This window comes from Ziziphus jujuba, chromosome 1 (assembly GCF_031755915.1).
Source record: "Ziziphus jujuba cultivar Dongzao chromosome 1, ASM3175591v1".
Lineage (NCBI taxonomy): Eukaryota > Viridiplantae > Streptophyta > Magnoliopsida > Rosales > Rhamnaceae > Ziziphus > Ziziphus jujuba.
The window spans coordinates 42,746,947-42,765,739 of NC_083379.1; the positions used below are offsets into that span (position 1 = coordinate 42,746,947).

General features: G+C 34.1%; 3 protein-coding genes across 4 annotated transcripts; 2 read left to right on the forward strand and 1 right to left on the reverse strand.

Annotated features, from left to right (window-relative positions):
- The first annotated feature begins 4,054 nt into the window (after positions 1 to 4,054).
- Positions 4,055 to 5,959, forward strand: LOC107435796 (threonine synthase, chloroplastic-like). Its single transcript, XM_016047428.4, has one exon. It carries the CDS (start codon positions 4,139 to 4,141, stop codon positions 5,696 to 5,698), a length of 1,560 nt encoding a protein of 519 aa, XP_015902914.3. The 5' UTR covers positions 4,055 to 4,138; the 3' UTR covers positions 5,699 to 5,959.
- A 1,300-nt stretch (positions 5,960 to 7,259) lies between these two features.
- LOC107435783 (aminopeptidase M1) lies at positions 7,260 to 13,918 on the forward strand. Of its 2 annotated transcripts, none has more exons than XM_016047421.4 (19): positions 7,260 to 7,876; positions 7,993 to 8,135; positions 8,628 to 8,730; positions 8,912 to 9,098; positions 9,185 to 9,278; positions 9,733 to 9,886; positions 10,115 to 10,219; positions 10,386 to 10,502; positions 10,787 to 10,900; positions 11,048 to 11,230; positions 11,343 to 11,664; positions 11,753 to 11,874; positions 11,953 to 12,050; positions 12,410 to 12,587; positions 12,683 to 12,797; positions 12,914 to 12,981; positions 13,071 to 13,148; positions 13,321 to 13,398; positions 13,489 to 13,918. In XM_016047421.4, exons 1-19 carry the CDS (start codon positions 7,670 to 7,672, stop codon positions 13,672 to 13,674), a joined length of 2,652 nt encoding a protein of 883 aa, XP_015902907.2. In that variant the 5' UTR covers positions 7,260 to 7,669; the 3' UTR covers positions 13,675 to 13,918. The 2 variants fall into 2 exon arrangements, with proteins under 2 accessions (XP_015902907.2, XP_015902899.2); XM_016047413.4 differs by having other exon boundaries at positions 7,263 to 7,876; positions 7,990 to 8,135.
- Positions 13,919 to 14,662: 744 nt separating this feature from the next.
- On the reverse strand, positions 14,663 to 16,898 carry LOC107410099 (uncharacterized). The gene has a single exon (XM_016017508.3). The coding sequence runs from the start codon at positions 16,756 to 16,758 to the stop codon at positions 15,025 to 15,027; it is 1,734 nt and encodes a 577-aa protein (XP_015872994.2). The 5' UTR covers positions 16,759 to 16,898; the 3' UTR covers positions 14,663 to 15,024.
- Between the last annotated feature and the right edge of the window lie 1,895 nt (positions 16,899 to 18,793).

Below are 18,793 nucleotides of genomic sequence, written 5' to 3' on the forward strand. Positions count from 1 at the left end.
ATAAATTGTTATAAAATAATCAGAATTTCTAATAATAATACAAAAAATAAAAAATATATTTTAATTATTAGTTTTCTCCCCCATATTTTTAACTCACAATTTTTTGATTTGCATAATTGAAATATATATATTTATAATAAAAATTGGTAAAATTATAAAGAAAATCTAAAGAATTGTAAGTAAAACGGTAAAATAAAATAATAGATTTGGAAATTTTTAAAACTATAAAACAGGTTTCTATAAATTTTTGTTTTGTTAATTACGACAAGAAAATGGCATCTCTGTTATTAAACACGATAATTTAGGCCTTTCGACGGAGCAAGTTCTACAACCTTTCACGACAAGACAAAGGGATATCCGCCAATGTTTGCTGGATTTATGAATATTTAAAAATTTTCAAAAATAATAATAATAATAATAAATAAATAAACTAATAAATAAATGTATTTTATAACTGGACGAAATTATCATGGCAGAGCCCCCACGTGACGGGAAAGGTGAAGGACCAACGGCATGGAAACTGAACATTTTCTTACTTTGAAGGAAATGTTAAAATAATACAAAAACCATCAAATATATTTCAGAAATTCATAGATTAATATGACCAAAATCAAAATAATATATAAAACAATTATAGATATATATATATATATATATATTGAATAATAATAAAGTAAAACAGAAAAGTTTAAGAATAATTAAATCAAAAAGACATGAAGAAAAGAGAGTTTTACTTGGTACGTGTCAAAACTTTTGAAAGGGAATATTTTTCCGGTACTCATTTTTTTTTTTTTTCTTTTAAGTTATTTTCTCAACAGCAATCAGAGTCATATCAAACATTCAACTTAGGATAACCAAGCTTTTAGACTCGCGTGGGAGCTCTGTAGCTAGCACACCACAATCCGGCCAAATGGAAGCTGGGGGCATAGCAAAAAAAAAAAAAAAAAAAGAAAAGAAAAGAAAGGATAACCAAGCTTTATTTTTACTTTTTATATTTTGGGTAAATGGATAGGCAAGCTTTGCTCTTATTGCAGTTATCATGAGTTTTGGACGGAGTCACATAAGCCTTTCTTCTATTTGATATTGGAAATAAATAAATTAATCCAAGTAGCATCCCTCTTGCCAGAGGGAAAAAGTAAAAACACGTACTAGAAATCTTTTCCATTGTGCATAAATACTGCATAACTGGCTAAATCCATGTTTTAAGCCCAAAAAAAAAAAAAACACCGGCTAAATCCATGTAAATTATAGTACAGGCAGTAATTAAATTTCTGTAAATTGATTTTTACGGTTTTATCAAAACATATTTAGAGGGAAAGGTATCCATACCATTTTACCATTTTATAAGGTAAGTAATTCGTTTGGGACTTTATAATCCAATAGTCTAGACTATTCATATAAGATATTGTTCATTTTGGATCCAGTCCGCACGATTTTGTTAAAAACTATCTCAAAGGAAAAGTATCCACACCATTTTATAAGACATGCTTCATTTCTCTTTCCAACCGATATACGACTTCACAGTTAGTGTTTTGTTAGTAATAAAAAAATTGAAATGTACAAGTAGTTAAATTTATTTGTGTTTTAAAATTGTGAGTAAATTTGTCTTTGACAAAATATATATAATTAGTTTTCTAGAAAAATTTGTTAACCAAAATTTCGATCACCAACAAATTAGCATTGCTTCATTTGTTTTTACCCCCATGATTATAGAACATTATTAATTTATATCCATTAACATATTACCATATCAGATACCATATTATTTAGTTTAAATTTTTGATGAAGTTTCTAGTCCTTATAACATTACTGCTTTTTCTTTAATAATTTTAGATTCATCAAATTTGCTAATCAAAATTTTGATTACCAATGAGATGACGTTGTTTATTAGTTTCTATTTCGATGATTATATGAGATACTATTAATTTACATTTACTAACAAATGATCAAGTCAAATGCCATATCATTTAATTTATAATTTTGGTGAGGTTTTGCATTATTGTTTTTTTTTTTTTTCCAAAAATAACTTTCCATCCAACTTTCCTTGTTTTCTAAGAATTTAATTTTTATGAATCCATATTTTCACATTTATAAAAACTTTCTACAAAAATTAAACTTTTCGAAGAACCAAATTGAAGGATTTTACCCAAGCATTTGTTTTTATAAGTGTCTGTTTAGTAATGTAATGCTTTTTTTTTTTTTTCTTTTTATTGATGAATATATAAAGCCAAACTTTAGTTACTAGATAACTGTCAAAATTTTCAAGTAATTCAAAAGTGACATTAATTTTGAAGAAATCATTCACCTCTCGAATTATTCTAGTATTAAGGATCAAATTCCTTGTTTATCATATTTTATTTTTATAAATGTTAATTTCATATTTGATAAATGAATTTTGTTATGAGTGGTTTTTTTCACAATTCTAAAATAACTTTTTACAGTTACATTCTATATACACTACTACATAAATATATAAAAAATATAAAATTACTTAATATAATATTATTTATTCTTAAAATATTTATAATTTATACTATCTAAAAATTATATATCTCTTATAAATAAATTTTTTTTTATAATTTTAAAATAACTATATAAGTCTCTCATTAAAATACTTTTATTTTCTTCTTTCATATTATGAATTAGGGTTGATTTTTTTTTTCCTCACTTTTTTAATGACATAAAAGGTTATTTATTTGAAACCAAAAAACCAATAAACAATAGAGGGTAATGGTAATTAGGTGCTTGGTAGTATACTTCTGAACAATTTTGAAAATGTTCAATCGTATACTATTGAACGTTTTAAAATAGTTCAGTTCTGTACTATTTTTTGAACTTGTTTTTCTTATACAATGTTTGGTCGTAAACTTTTAAACATCTTTAAAATTCTCAGTTTTGTACTTTTGAACTTTTTAAAAATTGTTAGAGTTATATTTTTGAACATATTGAAACTTGTAATTTATTATTTTGGAATGTTCAACCCTAAATTTCTGTATATATTCAAGATGTTCGATTATGAACTTGTGAACATATTTGGAATATTTGAATTTGTTTAACCCAACAATTTTGTAATTTTTTTGTAAAGTATATTTTTAGATGGTTCGACTGTAAACTTTTGTTAAACTTTGATGTTGTTTAATTGTAAGCTTTTCAAGTTGTTTTATTGTAAATTTTTGTATAATTGAAAATGTTCGATTGTAAGCTTCTGAACATATTAAATATCTGTTTATAATGTATAGTATTTAATATTTGTATATACACAATGTTAATAGATAAAAGCTAAACATCTTAATAATGTTCAGATGAACGCTTCTAAACAATTAAAAAATATTCAGTTTTAAATTTTCAAATAAAAGACGAGTTTTAATATACCATATTAAATATAAGAGTGTTGCTCCGATATGATCGTTGGTAAACAATAGAAAAAAAAATCTAAACTAAAGTAATCATTATAAAATAAAAAAATAAAATAAAAACTAAATACATCTTACTGTTTTATATTTTTGAGCTTTTATAATTTGTGAATAATTGTTGTATCTGTAATCTTAATTTTTAATGGAATATAAGTTAGATGGATATATATAATATATTATTTGAAAGGAAGAATGAGACTGTATAAAAAAATTATTTAAACAAATTTAGTTAACAACTATCTTTAATAATAATTTTCAATGAAAATAAAAATATAAATCAATAATAAAACTGTATAAAATCCAAATGATAGTGCACTTAGAAGTTTTCTTTTGCTATTTATCATCAAACCAAAAGGGTCCATAACAAAAATATCATATGCCAAGCAAAAAAATAAAAAATAAAAAATCAAATGCTATTTGAATTTAATTATATTTTGGCTTTTTATATTGAAAACTGGAAAATGATCCATTCTGGGTGAAATAACATATCGGCCAAAGAAAATAAAAATAAAAATAAAAAATAAAAAATAAAAAATAAAATAAAAATAAAGGTTAAATGATCAATATAGATACGTACTAGTGTTGTTGCACATGGCAACACACAACTCCATTAAACCCCGGCTTTATAAGGACCAAACTCTAACTTGTACGCCTTTCTATCTTTCACCTAAAACCCATCCACTTCAACAGTTCCAACTTTCTTCTTCTTCTCTCTCCAATCTCCAATGGCTTCCTCTCTTTTCCAGCCCCACCATATCTCTGTCAAACCCAAAGCACCCACTCCTCCACTCCCATCAACCAAACCCCATTTCTTCACCATCAGAGCTGATGCTTCTTCTTCCAACTCTCCATCCCCACCACCACCGCTTGTCTCAAAGCCTCGCCGCACAGAAGAAAACATCAGGGACGAAGCCCGCCGCCACAAGACCACGCACACCCACCACTTCTCCGCCAGATACGTCCCATTCAACGCCGACCCTTCTTCCATCGAATCCTACTCTCTCGACGAGATCGTCTACCGATCCCAATCCGGCGGCCTCCTCGACGTCCAGCACGACATTGCGGCGCTCAAGAACTACGACGGCAAGTACTGGCGAGACCTTTTCGAGTCCCGCATCGGCAAGACCACCTGGCCTTACGGTTCCGGTGTGTGGAGCAAGAAGGAGTGGGTGCTGCCCGAGATCGACGGTGACGACATCGTCAGCGCTTTCGAAGGGAATTCCAATCTCTTCTGGGCTGAGCGTTACGGCAAGAAGTTTCTCGGCATGAACGATTTGTGGGTCAAGCACTGTGGGATTAGCCACACGGGTAGTTTTAAGGACTTGGGTATGACCGTTCTGGTTAGCCAAGTCAATCGTCTCCGGAAAATGAACCGTCCAGTCGTCGGCGTCGGCTGCGCATCGACCGGCGACACCTCTGCCGCCTTGTCGGCCTACTGCGCTTCCGCCGGTATCCCATCCATCGTCTTCTTGCCGTCCAATCGGATATCACTTGCCCAACTTGTCCAGCCCATCGCCAATGGTGCTTTCGTGCTGAGCATCGACACCGATTTCGATGGATGTATGCAACTGATCCGAGAAGTTACAGCTGAGCTCCCGATTTACTTGGCAAATTCGTTGAACAGTTTGAGGCTGGAAGGTCAGAAAACCGCAGCGATTGAGATTTTGCAGCAGTTTGATTGGGAAGTACCCGATTGGGTTATAGTACCAGGAGGCAATCTTGGAAATATCTATGCTTTCTACAAAGGGTTCCAAATGTGCAAAGAATTAGGACTGGTTGATAGGATTCCAAGACTTGTTTGTGCTCAAGCAGCAAATGCCAACCCTTTGTATTTGCATTACAAATCAGGGTGGTCGGATTTCAAGCCTGTGAAAGCCAACACCACTTTTGCTTCGGCAATTCAAATTGGTGATCCGGTTTCCATAGACAGAGCAGTGTATGCGCTCAAGAATTCAAATGGGATTGTGGAGGAAGCTACAGAGGAGGAGTTGATGGATGCCATGGCTCAGGCTGACTCGACTGGCATGTTCATTTGCCCTCACACTGGTGTTGCATTGTCAGCTCTGATTAAGCTCAGGAACAGTGGGGTCATAGCGCCCACCGACCGGACCGTGGTGGTGAGCACGGCTCATGGGTTGAAATTTACAGATTCAAAGGTTAATTATCACTCCAAAGAGATCAAGGATATGGCTTGCAGATTTGCCAACCCACCTGTGCAAGTTAAGGCTGATTTTGGGTCTGTTATGGATGTTTTGAAGAAGTATTTGTTGAGTAAGGCTCATTAGACTTTAATTACGGGGCGAATATAAGTTTTGCTTATTGTACTCTGATTCGGTGATTTGGGCTTTGGTGGTGTTCTTTGATTGCACTTTTGCGTCTCTGCTTGAAATGTAGGTTACTGGTTTAGTTTGTAGTAGTATTTAGAATTGAATTGAGAAGGGAGCCATTTGTAATACATCAATTCCAATTTTGAACAAGTTTTATTATCTTCCGAATTCGACGACAAATTTTAATGGGGAACTTTTAGGTCCAAGTGTTCACTCTTGCATGCTGGTGTATGCTGAAAGTTTATGCTTTTTTCCATTCTCCCTTTGTTCTTGATTTCTTGGCTTTATTTGGTATTCATTTGTTAGTAGAATAAAAAGGTCACCAAGCACAATTGAAATATGAAAATATGACTGGATGTTCTTCTAGATTTTTGGCTTGCATTTAATATGAGAGTAGCTTCCTGATCTTATTCTTGAATTGTATCAAAAGACAAATTACTTTAGTGGCTCAGAACTTCTAATTTTCTGTTTCCTTTGCAACCATGTGTATGGAAATTAGTGAGCTATGAAGTAGAATGGATTTTCCTAATGATTGACATCTGCTACAAGGGAGAATTAGTTTGCCTAATAAATATGTTTTTGTTGGAAATACTTGCTATTTTGTATATTCTCTTTAATACACCCAGAAAGAATTTCAGATAATGTTTAGCTAGTGACTCTGAGTCCCTGACCAGCTCACTTGAAAATGAAATCCACTCTGAGGATCACTCATTCTTGAAGTTTCTCATATTTTCAATTGTAACTTGCATATCCACTGGTGGGAGGGAAAATTAAAAAAAAAAAAAAAGAAAAAAGAAAAAAAAGAAAGTTATCAGAAGGATACAAGTTTGCAGGATGCACTTTGGTTTAGAAGTAGGAGTTTGCCTTTAGAAATGTACAGGCAAATAACTTGGTGTGTAAAAGGAGTTTTCCAGCTCCGTGGATAGTTTTTTGATTGAGTGTTAATTTGTATCTTGAACTTAAAGTTATTTTATCTGTCCTGAATTGAAAGAATTCTCTTCTGTCCCTCTAGTTTTACTGCATGGCAGAAAAATTGGTGATCTGGGGCTACAAATTCAACAATGAGAATGCTTGAAATAAATGCAAAGGATCAAGATCCCACTTTCATGGGTTCAGAAAACTAAAGAAGTTCAGAATATTTACTTTTCTATATGTGATCCCAGCTCCCGAAAGTTTGGAACAAGTCAGCTTTTGGATTTTGGAATAAGTCAGCTTTTGGATTGTTCTTATTGGTTTGGGTGCATATTAGCTTACTTGAGCATACTGCCAAGTTCTCGCATCTTCTGTATGTGATGATGTTGCAACCCTCAATTATTAGCATAAAAATATAAAAAATAATAAATGATTAGAAAAAAAATCCCTATCGGAGTAGACCAATCTAACAATATTTTTTGAAATTTCAGGTTGATTTTCAAGAGTAATTTGCATAAATGTACCGTGTTAAGGTTGATTTGGTTGGTTTACTGAATTCCTGAGGGTGACTAGAACCTAACATTGAGGGATAAGAGCAAACACTTTTTTGGATACCACAACACTCGGTGTTTTGCACAATTGAATACCAAAATCGACACTCTTACATACTTCACTGACACGAAGGCATGATATACTAGTTTCCCTTTCATTTGTGGACTTTCTGAATTGACCTCAAGTTTCAAGTCTATGGCGTGGTTCACTTTTTTCTTAAGCTTTGTTTGACCCACTTTCTAATAGTAGCATTGTTGGTCCACATTACTTGAATTTCTTACATGAAAAATCAATCCAGGTTGGAATATAATATCTCTCTCGCTAGCCAGAACCACACACTTAGAAAGGGAGGAAGAAACAAAGCATTACTTGAATTTCTTACATGAAAAATCAATCCAGATTGGAATATAATATCTCTCTCGCAAACTAAAACCACACACTTAGAAAGGGAGGAAGAAACAAAGCATGGAGCAATTCAAAGGCCTGACAAGGTTGCCCAAGTTTGCCATCCCACAACGTTATGATCTCCATTTGAAACTTGATCTCTCTGCATGCACGTTCTCTGGCACCGAACTGATCGACTTGAACATCATTCAAGTCACTAAGTTTCTTGTCTTGAACGCTCTTGAACTCCATGTTCATAAAGTTTGGTTTACCAACTCGCACAACCAGGTAAACTGAATTCTGGCGATAATAGGCTGTCGGTTTGGTTTAAGAGTTATGATGGGTTTTCTTTTTCTTTTCTTTTGTTTTCCTTCACAGTTTTCCATTTATTGTTTCTGCAGCAGTTTCTACCAACTGAACTTGTTTTGGATGGGGATGATGAAATTCTTGTGTTGGCGTTTGATGAAGCGCTTAGTGTTGGTGATGGGGTTCTGGGGATTGAGTTTTCTGGGGCCCTTAATGAATATTTGAGGGGATTATATAGATGGTACTTTCTTTTTAAATTTGCAGTGTCCATTTCTCTGAACAGAAACCATTTTTTTTTCTGGGGGAATTTTAAAGTTTTATCTTCTTGGTGAAATTTAAAAAAGGGAAAAAGAAATAATTCAGTTCTGATGGATTATTTTCCAATAGCTAACACGATAAATTCCGAAAGCTTTTTGAGATTTGGAAGTCCTGTTAAGATAAAAGGAGCCTTAGCAGGTATACCTGGTCTGTAGCTCAGAAATTTTGAGAAAACAAGAAAAATTTGAAAGTTAAGTTAGTATCAAGAAAAGAGTTGACCAAAATAAACCTCCACTTAAATGAGCTAAAGAAAAGAACTTGGTTTATGAGCAGGGTATTGATTTTGAAAGAAACAAATTAGATCTTTAAGTGTGCTTTTGTCTGAGTTTCCTGGGGTGCTATATAAAACCCAACATACAAAATTTTCAGGGTAGCTGTATTTGCAAATCCATGAATTTTATCTTTAAATTTACAGTACTTTTATGGATGGAGGAGAGAAGAAAAATATGGCAGTGACTCAATTTGAAGCTGTAGATGCAAGGCGATGCTTTCCATGCTGGGATGAACCTGCTCTCAAGGTATGTACATTTAATTTTATAGATTCTGTTTACCAAAAAAAAACTTTAAAGTTGATATAGTTAACCAATTCATTCTGCAATAAAAAGTGATGTACGATGCATTTGTTTGTAATTCTAAGTTTGCTTAAGAATTGAGAATCATTCTTCGTATCTCTGACACTATCTAATACATTCTCGACAGGCCACCTTCAAGATAACACTTGATGTACCATCAGAGCTTGTGGCATTATCCAACATGCCAGTTATTAATGAAAAACATGATGGAAACATAAAGACTGTATATTTCGAGGAGACTCCTATCATGTCAACTTATCTGGTTGGCATTGTGGTTGGTCGTTTCGATTATATTGAAGATACAGCAGCTGATGGTATGCATACAGAACCACAAGATTGTTCACTAACTTTTAGTAATTTTCTTATGCTGTGATATGTATTTATGGAACTTTTGATGCAGGGGTTAAGGTTCGGGTACATTGCCCTGTTGGAAAGAGTGATAAAGGGGAGTTTGCTTTACATGTTGCTGTTAAGACACTTGATTATTTTACGAAGTAAATAATTTGTACTCTTTTATCTTTTATTCTGACTTGTGAGGAATGAGAAGCGCATTTTATGTACTTCACAGTCTTCTGGATATTTGAATTAGAAACAAGATTCATTGAATCCATCATCATGTCGTAACAAACAAACAACATGAAAGAAAGAACTGAAACAGGACAAGTAACAAACAATATGGAAGACAAAGCTGGCACCACTTTCTCAATTGATATTTCTTAACAAATTAGTTTTAACTCTACCATCAAATCAGAAGTAGATCTTGACGCTTACTTATGAAACACTTGGATTTCCTCCCTACCCTATTTGTATCCCATATTATCCAAAGATTTCTCTGGAGTGTAGGCGGCGAGTGATTATAAAAATACTGCTTAATCTTGTCAAATGAGCATTTTTTTTAATCTTTCTGGTGCTGATACTAGTTAATCTGGCACTCTGATGTTATTTTAGGTACTTCTCAATGCCTTACTCACTTCCCAAACTTGATATGGTTGGGGTTCCTGAATTTTCTGCTGGAGCTATGGAGAATTATGGTTTGATCACATACCGTGAAAATGAACTGCTTTACGATCATTTACATTCCCCAGTGTCTAGAAAACAAAGAGTGAGTTAAAATCTTCTCTCAGCTTTACTTTCTTCATTACTTAAAAATGTTTTCCGCAAGATCAAGCATATACTGCCTCCATGGAAATGGAAATTGCGGCATGGTTTATTATTTCTTTATTACAAACTATCATTATACGAGAAGGGAAGAATGGTTTATTCTTGTTCTTATCTATTTCAAGCATGAGAAATCCGATAAAAAAAAAAAAAAAATTGTTTTTTTGGTCAGCTTGTAACTGTTGTAGCACATGAAGTAGCTCATCAATGGTTTGGCAACCTGGTAACTATGGAATGGTGGACTCACCTATGGCTCAACGAGGGTTTTGCAACATGGGTAATTTCAACCTTTCTTCATTTTAGCTTTCACTGAATGGTGTCTTTCATTGTTTAGTCTTACAGAATTATGCCCATACAGAGTGGCCCTTAAACCATCTATACCACGATTTCTTTATCTCCCATCTGAGACATCTAATTCACATTTATTTTCTACATATTTCCAGATAAGTTATATGGCAACTGACATATTGTTTCCCGAGTGGAAAATATGGACAAAATATCTTGGATATTCAACTGAAGGGCTAAGTATGGATGCACTAGAAATATCACACCCAATTGAGGTAACGGTTTTCAATTCTTGAGCTAAACTCACAGTTCTTTCTTTAACTATGCTGAGTAAACAGTATATCTCGATGCAATGAGTGTGAGAGTGAAGGAGATTAAGGTGATAAGTGATAAATATACTTGGTACTTTTGCTCCAACAATCAAATGTAAATATTTACCAATTTTTGAAGTCTTAAGTCTTGACCTCCAACTTCAATAGTTCAACCCACCAAGATAGCCATATGCTTTCTAAAGCCATATGTTTCGTTTTCCTCTTATATTATCACTGGTCTATTTCAGGTAGAGATAGATCATGCTCGTTCAGTTGTTGAAATCTTTGATGCTATCAGCTATGAAAAAGGATCTGCTGTTATTAGAATGCTGCAAAGTTATCTTGGAGACGAAATATTTCAGGTATGAGTTTTGATTGCATAAACTTTTATGGTGGTTGATTTTTTACTCAACTTCATCTTTATACTTAGTTTATTTATCTCTAGTTTATTTATCTCTTTAATTGTATGATATTTATCTCTTTAATTGTATGAGTCTATTTTCAAACAGAAATCTTTAAGTTCATACATAAAAAGACATGCTGAAAAAAATACGAAAACAGAAGATTTATGGAGCATTCTTTCGGAGGAATCTGGTGTCGATGTTAGCTCAATGATGGATGTTTGGACAAAGAAAAAAGGATACCCTGTTATTTCTGTTAAAATCAATGATAATATTTTGGAATTTGAGCAGGTAATATTGATTATGCCAATTTTCATACATGTAAGATTAGCATTATAAATTTCATCTTTGCAGTCAAGATTTTTGTTATCTGAGCACATCTAACAGAGGTCACTTTTTGCAGTCACAGTTTCAATTATCCGGGGAAAATGGTGATGGACAATGGATTGTTCCAATAACCATGTCTGTTGGTTCATACCACAGAAGCAAGAATTTCCTTCTTGAAACGAAGTTAGGAAAAGTGGATATATCTGATCTAATTCCTTCTCATCCTGGCAATTCAAGCCCATTTAATGAAAAGAACAAAGAAAACTTTGCTGATCAATTATGGATCAAAGTTAATATTGAGCAAAGTGGTTTCTATAGAGTAAATTATGAAAATGAGCTTAATTTTCGTTTGAGGAATGCAATAGAGAACAACCTCTTGTCAGCATCAGATAAATTTGGTACATACCAGTTCACTTGTTAATTCATTTCTGTTGATTCTATACCATTACAATGTTCCAGAATCTGAACTGATTTTTTCTCCTTTAGGCATTTTGGATGATGCATATGCTCTTTGTCTGGCTTGCAAACAACCACTGTCAGCATTAGTTTCCTTGATGAACGTATACAGAAAGGAGATGGATTATGTCGTTTTATCAAGACTGATTGAGGTAAGGATTACTTTGACTTGTCTTGGTAAATCAACTCAACCATTCACAATATATATTTTTAACTGGTATCTGTGACAGATTTGTTACGATATTATGGCGGTCTCAAGCGATGCCATCCCAGATTCAGCAAATGAGCTGAATCAATTTTTTATCAATCTTCTCCTGTTTCCAGCACGGTAAGAAGAATCACTTTATTGATATGGCAATGTCCTTATCGATATCAACTAATTCATTTGTTTGCAGGATATTATTGGAACATAGTTGCTCATGATAAAATATTATTGTGAAGATGAGCTTGTAAAAGTTTACAAAGACAGTTTCTTAGTTAGGGATTTGTATGCTAAAGAACCAAGCAAATAAACTTTTTTTTAGAAATTTACCTTGAAATTTGAACTTGAAAGGAAGCAAATTCTTTTAGTCTCGGTGGTATGTCAATCACGTAGTTATTATTCTATCCTAATTGTTATATAGTTAAGTAGGGAAGCTTTGTTCTTTGCACTTGAAAATGTAATTTTGTAAATGTTATTCGATGCAGAAAATTAGGGTGGGAATCAGTACCTGGAGAGAGCAACTTAAATGCACTTTTGAGGGGAGAAGTGTTGAGGGCCTTGGCTACTTTCGACCATGATAAAACTCATGAAGAGGCATTATACCGATTTCAGTCATTGTTGAATGACAAGAATACACCACTTGTATCAGCTGACACAAGCAGGGTAATTAAACTCCATGAGTATGTCTCACTTCTGGCTCTTATTATACGCCTTTCAAAATTGATATGAAAAAGTTGCGTATTTTTTACTGCATGCAGGCTCTTTATATTGCAATTATGAGGAATTCTAGCACCTCAAATAGGAAAGGGTATGAATCCCTATTAAAAATTTATAGAGAAAGCGATTCAGTGCAAGTGAAGGAAGGAATTCTGCGTAAGTTTTAGTAACATTTGATCTGAAATTAAGCTACTTGCTTTCCCTTATCCCCTCTATATTCCTGTGTAAAAGAAAACCTTACAGTTTTTGTTAAATGTTTTGTCATTGTACAGGTTGTCTGGCAACTTCTCCAGACCCGGATATAGTGGTAGAGGTTTTGAACTTCCTTTTATCAGATGAGGTACTTTATTTTCTTTCTAGGGAATGGAATTTAAAAAGCCTTATTCTCTTGGCCAGTTCTAAACTTGCTTAACTTGTACTTGTTTTCAGGTCCGCTTTCAGGATATTAATTATGGACTTGCCGGGTTAAATGAGGAATGCTGTGAAGTAGCATGGAAGTGGATGAAGGTATGGAGTTCCAGGAAAACATATATTATCAATGTCATATAAGCCTATAAGGAATATGGCTGTGAAGTCATATGGGATAGGGATTGGATTGGACATATAGGAATCATGAAGTCCCTCCTATAAATTTTAATATGCAGTAAGAAAATCATATGGATTTGGTGATGATTTGCAGGAGAACTGGGACCTGATCTTGGCCAAATATGGTGTTGAAATGCTACTCGCCAATTTCATCAATTGCATAGTAGCTCTGGTATGTGACATTTATCTGATTCACTGATTTGACTATCTTCCATGGAAATATGTTATAGTTGTTTATTTATTTATTATTATTATTTGGCAGTTTTGCAGCAATGAAAAGGCTGATGAGGTAGAAGCATTTTTTGAAAGCCGCACATATCCTTCAATTGCTAGAACTTTGAAACGAGCCCTTGAACGAATCCGAATCAAAGCAAGGTGGGTTGAAAACATAAAGCAAGACCAATCTCTTCATCAGCTTCTCTGCCAATTAGCAACCACAAAATCGTAGCTGCTTACTATGATTTTTGACGTTTGAATATGTTACTTGTAATAATTTGTGTAATAATAACTTCTGAACATTGCTTTTCTAAATTCAACCTTGTGTTACCATAAACCGGTCCCAGCCCTGTAATCCTTGTATTTACTCGGTGATAGACATAATTCTGTTTACTTCTAAGTTTAGTTAAAAGAATAAAAAAAAAAAAATTGGAACTATATAATAAATACCCACCTAAATTTTCGTTTGTCCATTATTTATATGATTCCCAAACTCTTCCTTAATATTCACTCCACTATTAACAACATTGAAATTAATTAAAAGAGACAAAATTCCTGGCTGAAAACACAAATGGTTCTCAATCACGGCAAAACATCTTGAAGCAAAGCCAATCTCTTCAACAATAAGCCAAGACAATTATCTTATGAAGAAAATGACGGCTTATTTCTATTTTTTATTTTTTTTATGTAAATTTCAACGACACAGTTTGAACTTACAAAACAAGAACAAGAACATGTTACTTGAAGAATATCTAATACATGCACCGCAAATTATGGAGGTGTATACTAGTGGGAAACATATTACATGTAAAAACAAGTCTGCCTTAGTAGACCATGAATGATAGATTCCCAACCTGTTGTCGTTCTGCTAAAAGCAACCAAGTTTGGTCAACAAACCTATCTATCAAATTATGGAATCCTAATAAAAGGTCCATTCAATGTTTCAATGTTCCTCACCTCTTAGGACAATAACTATAATGGTAAATCCCACATAAAAAATAATAAGAATAAATATAATTTTATTGATATTTTTATTTGTCACAAATAAGAAAAGTTAAAAAAAAAAAAAAACTTAGCTAACCTTGTGCTCTGTTATATTACTCTGTTTTTTCATCATTACTTTTATTCAGATAAATGAATACTACCCCGCGTGAGTGCACAAACATACAGACTAGTTTGCATTGGAAAAAGCTTGAATCCACAGAAACAAAAACAAAATGTATCACAGATTCTTACATATATCTTTTTATTTCTATATTATTAATATAATATTTAAAAAAAAAAAATCTTCGAAACCACAGACAATTTACATCCAAACTCTGACAATCATAAACATCAAAAACCCCAACGCAGACATTTTATAAAAAAGCATTTCCCTAACTACTAAAAGAATAAAATAATTTCCCAAATGCATAATCAAATAAAAAAAAAAAAAAAAAACAAATTCCCATGAACCTGTCACTTATGAAAGTCTGTGCAAGTTAGTCCAAAATGAACAAACAAATTTTTTTTTTTTTTTTTGGTCTAAATTAAACGGACTTCAAGTTTGGGCCTAGTCCTTGTATAGGTGCGGGGTTGGGCTTCATTGTGGGCCAAGAGTGGACTTCCTCTCTTTTGCAGAATTCATCTTCTCCAACTTCAAACCAGCTCTAAACCTTGCAATGAAAGTGTCAGCTTTGCTGTCCACATCCGGGCTCGGACAGAACATGGCCGTCGAAGATTCTCCGACTTCCATTGCAGCGCCATTTCTAGCCAACGGACTCGTTTCCATGCTTCCCGAATCCTCGCTGTCATCCAAATCCGGCGACCCACTGCGCGAGCTATTATTGCTATTTATCCTTACGAAATCACCATGCCTAACAAACTTCCACGCTGGCATTTTAAACGGCGGCGGAGGTGGCGGCGGCGGTATCGGAATGAGCGGCGATTCGTTACCTCGATTCACATTATCATATTCCACACCAATGGAGCTGGTACCTATGGACGTCGTCGTAGTCTCCGGTAGTGGAAATCTACGGGCTCTGATTGGGCTGCTGGGTTTGGTTTTCGAAGCACTCACCATCGACGTGTGTTTTCGCGATGGTGGCGGCGGCTGTGACGGTGGCTGTGGCTGTGAAATTGATTTCTTGGTTTTACCTTTCTTTGAAGAGAACAGGTTGTGGAAGGCTGAAGAAGGAGGCGGCGGCGGCGGCGGCGATGGAGCCCGTGAAGGCGGTGCGGTTAATAGCAAAGAAGAAGAAGAAGAAGAAGAAGGAACAGAGCTCATAATAATGGCGTCGAAGTTTTCGACACTCTTTTGTCTCTGCTTCTTCTTCTTCCTCCTAAGCGACGATATCAAGAATTCCTTGCTCACCACTCCTCTCTTCTTCTCGTTCTTCCCACTACTCTTTCGCTCCGTTTCCTCATACACGGAAATCGGCGCCGGTGGAGGAGTCTGAATCGGAATCGGAATGGCAGATGGTGGCGGGTAGGAAATCTCGACGATGGCCTCAAAGTCCGTACCAGTACTAATCCTTTCGTTTTCTCCAAGAGCTTCGTCGCTTCGCTTTGGTTTACGCTTAACACCGACCTTCTTCGATGGCTGCGGTGGAGTCACCGGCCGAGGAGGTGAAGCCTGCCGCGGCGGCGGCGTCTCCGGTGGAGAAGAAGACGACTGAGATGGCGGTGCAGGCTGCGAATAAGAACCTTCCTCTCTCAAATTACGATCGACTACTGCTTCTTGTTCGGGTTCAGGTTCTTGCGGCCATGGCCGGCGATGATGGAGGCCCTGATCGGCGTGGTAACTGTTCACATGGATATCATCGTAGGATCGCCACCGATCATCTCGAGAAGCCCAATTAGATTCTTGACGCAGATCAGGGTATGAACTGCTGCTTCTCAACCTGGTCATATAAGCCGTGCGATCTGAATACTGATTCTCATACCACTGACGTGGTGTTGATGGGTTTGACTTGGAAGCACCTGAACCAGCAATTGAAACACTTTGATCTTCGTAAGAATTCGTATTCTCATTGCTATTTCTGCTTAGAAATCCACAAACAATGGCGAAGAGCACAAGGACAAGATTGAGAGAGTCCCAGCTCTTCTTCACCAACTGGGGTCTAAAAACATGGGAAGTGAAAGAAAGAAGAGTAGGAATTATGATGAAAATGAATACAAGTGCTATAACCAGTAAGACTGCAACAAGAGCACTGGAGTTGAGGAAAATAGAAGTTGAACGGCGGAGGAGATGCCGGCGGCGGCGGTGGTCAACTTGCCGGAGAGTATCATTGGTTTGTAACCAAAATGGTGGTAACATATTTTCCTCTTCTTCCATGGTTTTTTGAGAGATGGGTTGCTTTTGCTTTTGGACAAGGGTGTGAGAGCTTTTTGGAAATGCTTTTGTTTTTGTTTTTGTGCTTTTGCCTGTTTGCCTTTTTTTTTTTTTTTGAGAGCTTCTAATACGCTTTTGCTTATTATATTATGGAAACTTTCGTATTTATAAGATTAAGAGAATAATACTAAATTATTGGAAATGGAGAAAAATACTTGTTTAAGTTGTAAAATGATTAATTATGTACCATTTTTTTTTATTATTATATCTTCTTTCAAATTTTCTTTTTAAAACTTTTTATTTTCATAATTTATATTAAAGAAGAAAAAAAATAAATTAATTAAAGTAAGAAAAAAAACAAGGTTTGCGCGTCACATGGTGCTTTCTTTTGGCTGTCATTCAAGAATGACAGCATGATTGTGTGCTAGACATTTGCCGTAAACCATGTGCTATTTTCAATTTTTCGGCTTTGTTTGTAATTTTAAGTTAAATTGTTGACCTTTTTTTTTTTTTTCATTTTCCAAATAATAATAGATAAGGAGACCATGGACGGACACTAAATATCAAGGTTCTTTTTTCTATTTTTTTTGTCCGTTTTCAATAAAATCATTAGGAAGTAAATTTTCTTTATCCAATAAACTCCCTTTGTCCAATCAACAATAATAATGAAAAAAGGAAAGATAAAAACCTTACAAATGTGACCACAAACCAAATGATTGGTGATAAAGTAAAAAAACGATGCACTTTGTTGCTTTCTGTCTTTATGGGCGGTGCTAAAAGTAAAAAAACATGCACACTCTACGATTATTTTAAAACCTTTGTAAAATCAATCTAAATGGTTTAATAGTGTTTACCAAATTATAAGAATCAAAACCAATAATCCAATTTAGATTTTTTTATTTATTATTCTTTCAATATTTATATTAACCGGGTTTGACATAATGTGGGTCTTGTTATTTTTCAAGTTGAATTTTTTTAAAAAAATAAATAAAATTTAAAAAATGTAGCAAAATAAAACATGTGGGTTTCGGTGCAAATGTATTGGAATAATAAGAAAGCTAGTCATGGTCATGCATTCCGCGTATGACAATTAAATAAGTTTCCAAAAACTGTTTAGATTTAATCTATTAAATTAGTGGCTTTGGATTTATTGAAGGGCCATCAAGTAATAGACAAAGTTGGTACAACCTTACACAAATTAAGCAAAACACGTTTCTTTCAATTTGTTATATGTCCCTATCAAATGTTTCTTTTTGCATCGTTCTCTCAACTCAACAGCTTTGTTTTTTATTTGTAATTTTTTAGAATATGAAAATTAGAGAATACTGTATAATGCTTTGGCTGCAAGTCATTAATCTATTAGACTTTTTTAATTATAAAACATTCATCAAATGTCTTAATTCTACTTAACGTTTAATTTTCTTTTACATTTACATTTTAATTTTTTATTATTATAGTTTTTTTCCCCCCTCATATCAGGGTTTCTATGATTTTATATACAAGTATTTATTGTAACTTATTATAAAATTCTTTTCCAAATCATAACTTATAGAGGGAACTACAGCTTGCAGGGCATTGGTTTAGACTTTGTCAACTTGCTTTAAAAAAAGAAAAAAAAAAGGAATTATTATTCTCATTCCTAGTTTTATCAAGTCAGGAAGCTGAATGTGGATGGATTTCTGGAGATCTCTCTAAAAAAGACATAGTTAGCTAAAGGAAAAAAAAAAAAAAAAAAAACAATCATCATGCCTTTCATCATCTTCATCATCTCTATTGTATATCAAAATGCTGGAGAGAAAATTCAGGACACGACATAAGTATCACAGAGTCATCCAAACTTGATTGTATCAGTATAATATAAAATTAAAAAAAAAAAAAATTTGTTTGCCAGACTGGGATTCCAAGCTCACGTGGCTTTTCAATCCTAACAAGTTTCTTGAAAGAAAAGAATCCCAAATATCAAACAATTTTTTAGGGGTTAATTCCAAAAAGTATATCAAAAACTTTAAAATGAACAGGCCATTATAAAAGGTTAAAA

Excerpts from the sequence above, each read along its gene's own strand:
- LOC107435796 (XM_016047428.4), top strand. The coding sequence starts at position 4,139 with ATGGCTTCCTCTCTTTTCCAGCCCCACCATATCTCTGTCAAACCCAAA.
- LOC107435783 (XM_016047413.4), top strand. The coding sequence starts at position 7,670 with ATGGAGCAATTCAAAGGCCTGACAAGGTTGCCCAAGTTTGCCATCCCA. Across the intron at positions 8,136-8,627 it reads TTGAGGGGATTATATAGATG|TACTTTTATGGATGGAGGAG; the intron begins GTACTTTCTTTT and ends TTAAATTTACAG. Across the intron at positions 12,798-12,913 it reads AGTGAAGGAAGGAATTCTGC|GTTGTCTGGCAACTTCTCCA; the intron begins GTAAGTTTTAGT and ends GTCATTGTACAG.
- LOC107410099 (XM_016017508.3), bottom strand. The coding sequence starts at position 16,758 with ATGGAAGAAGAGGAAAATATGTTACCACCATTTTGGTTACAAACCAAT.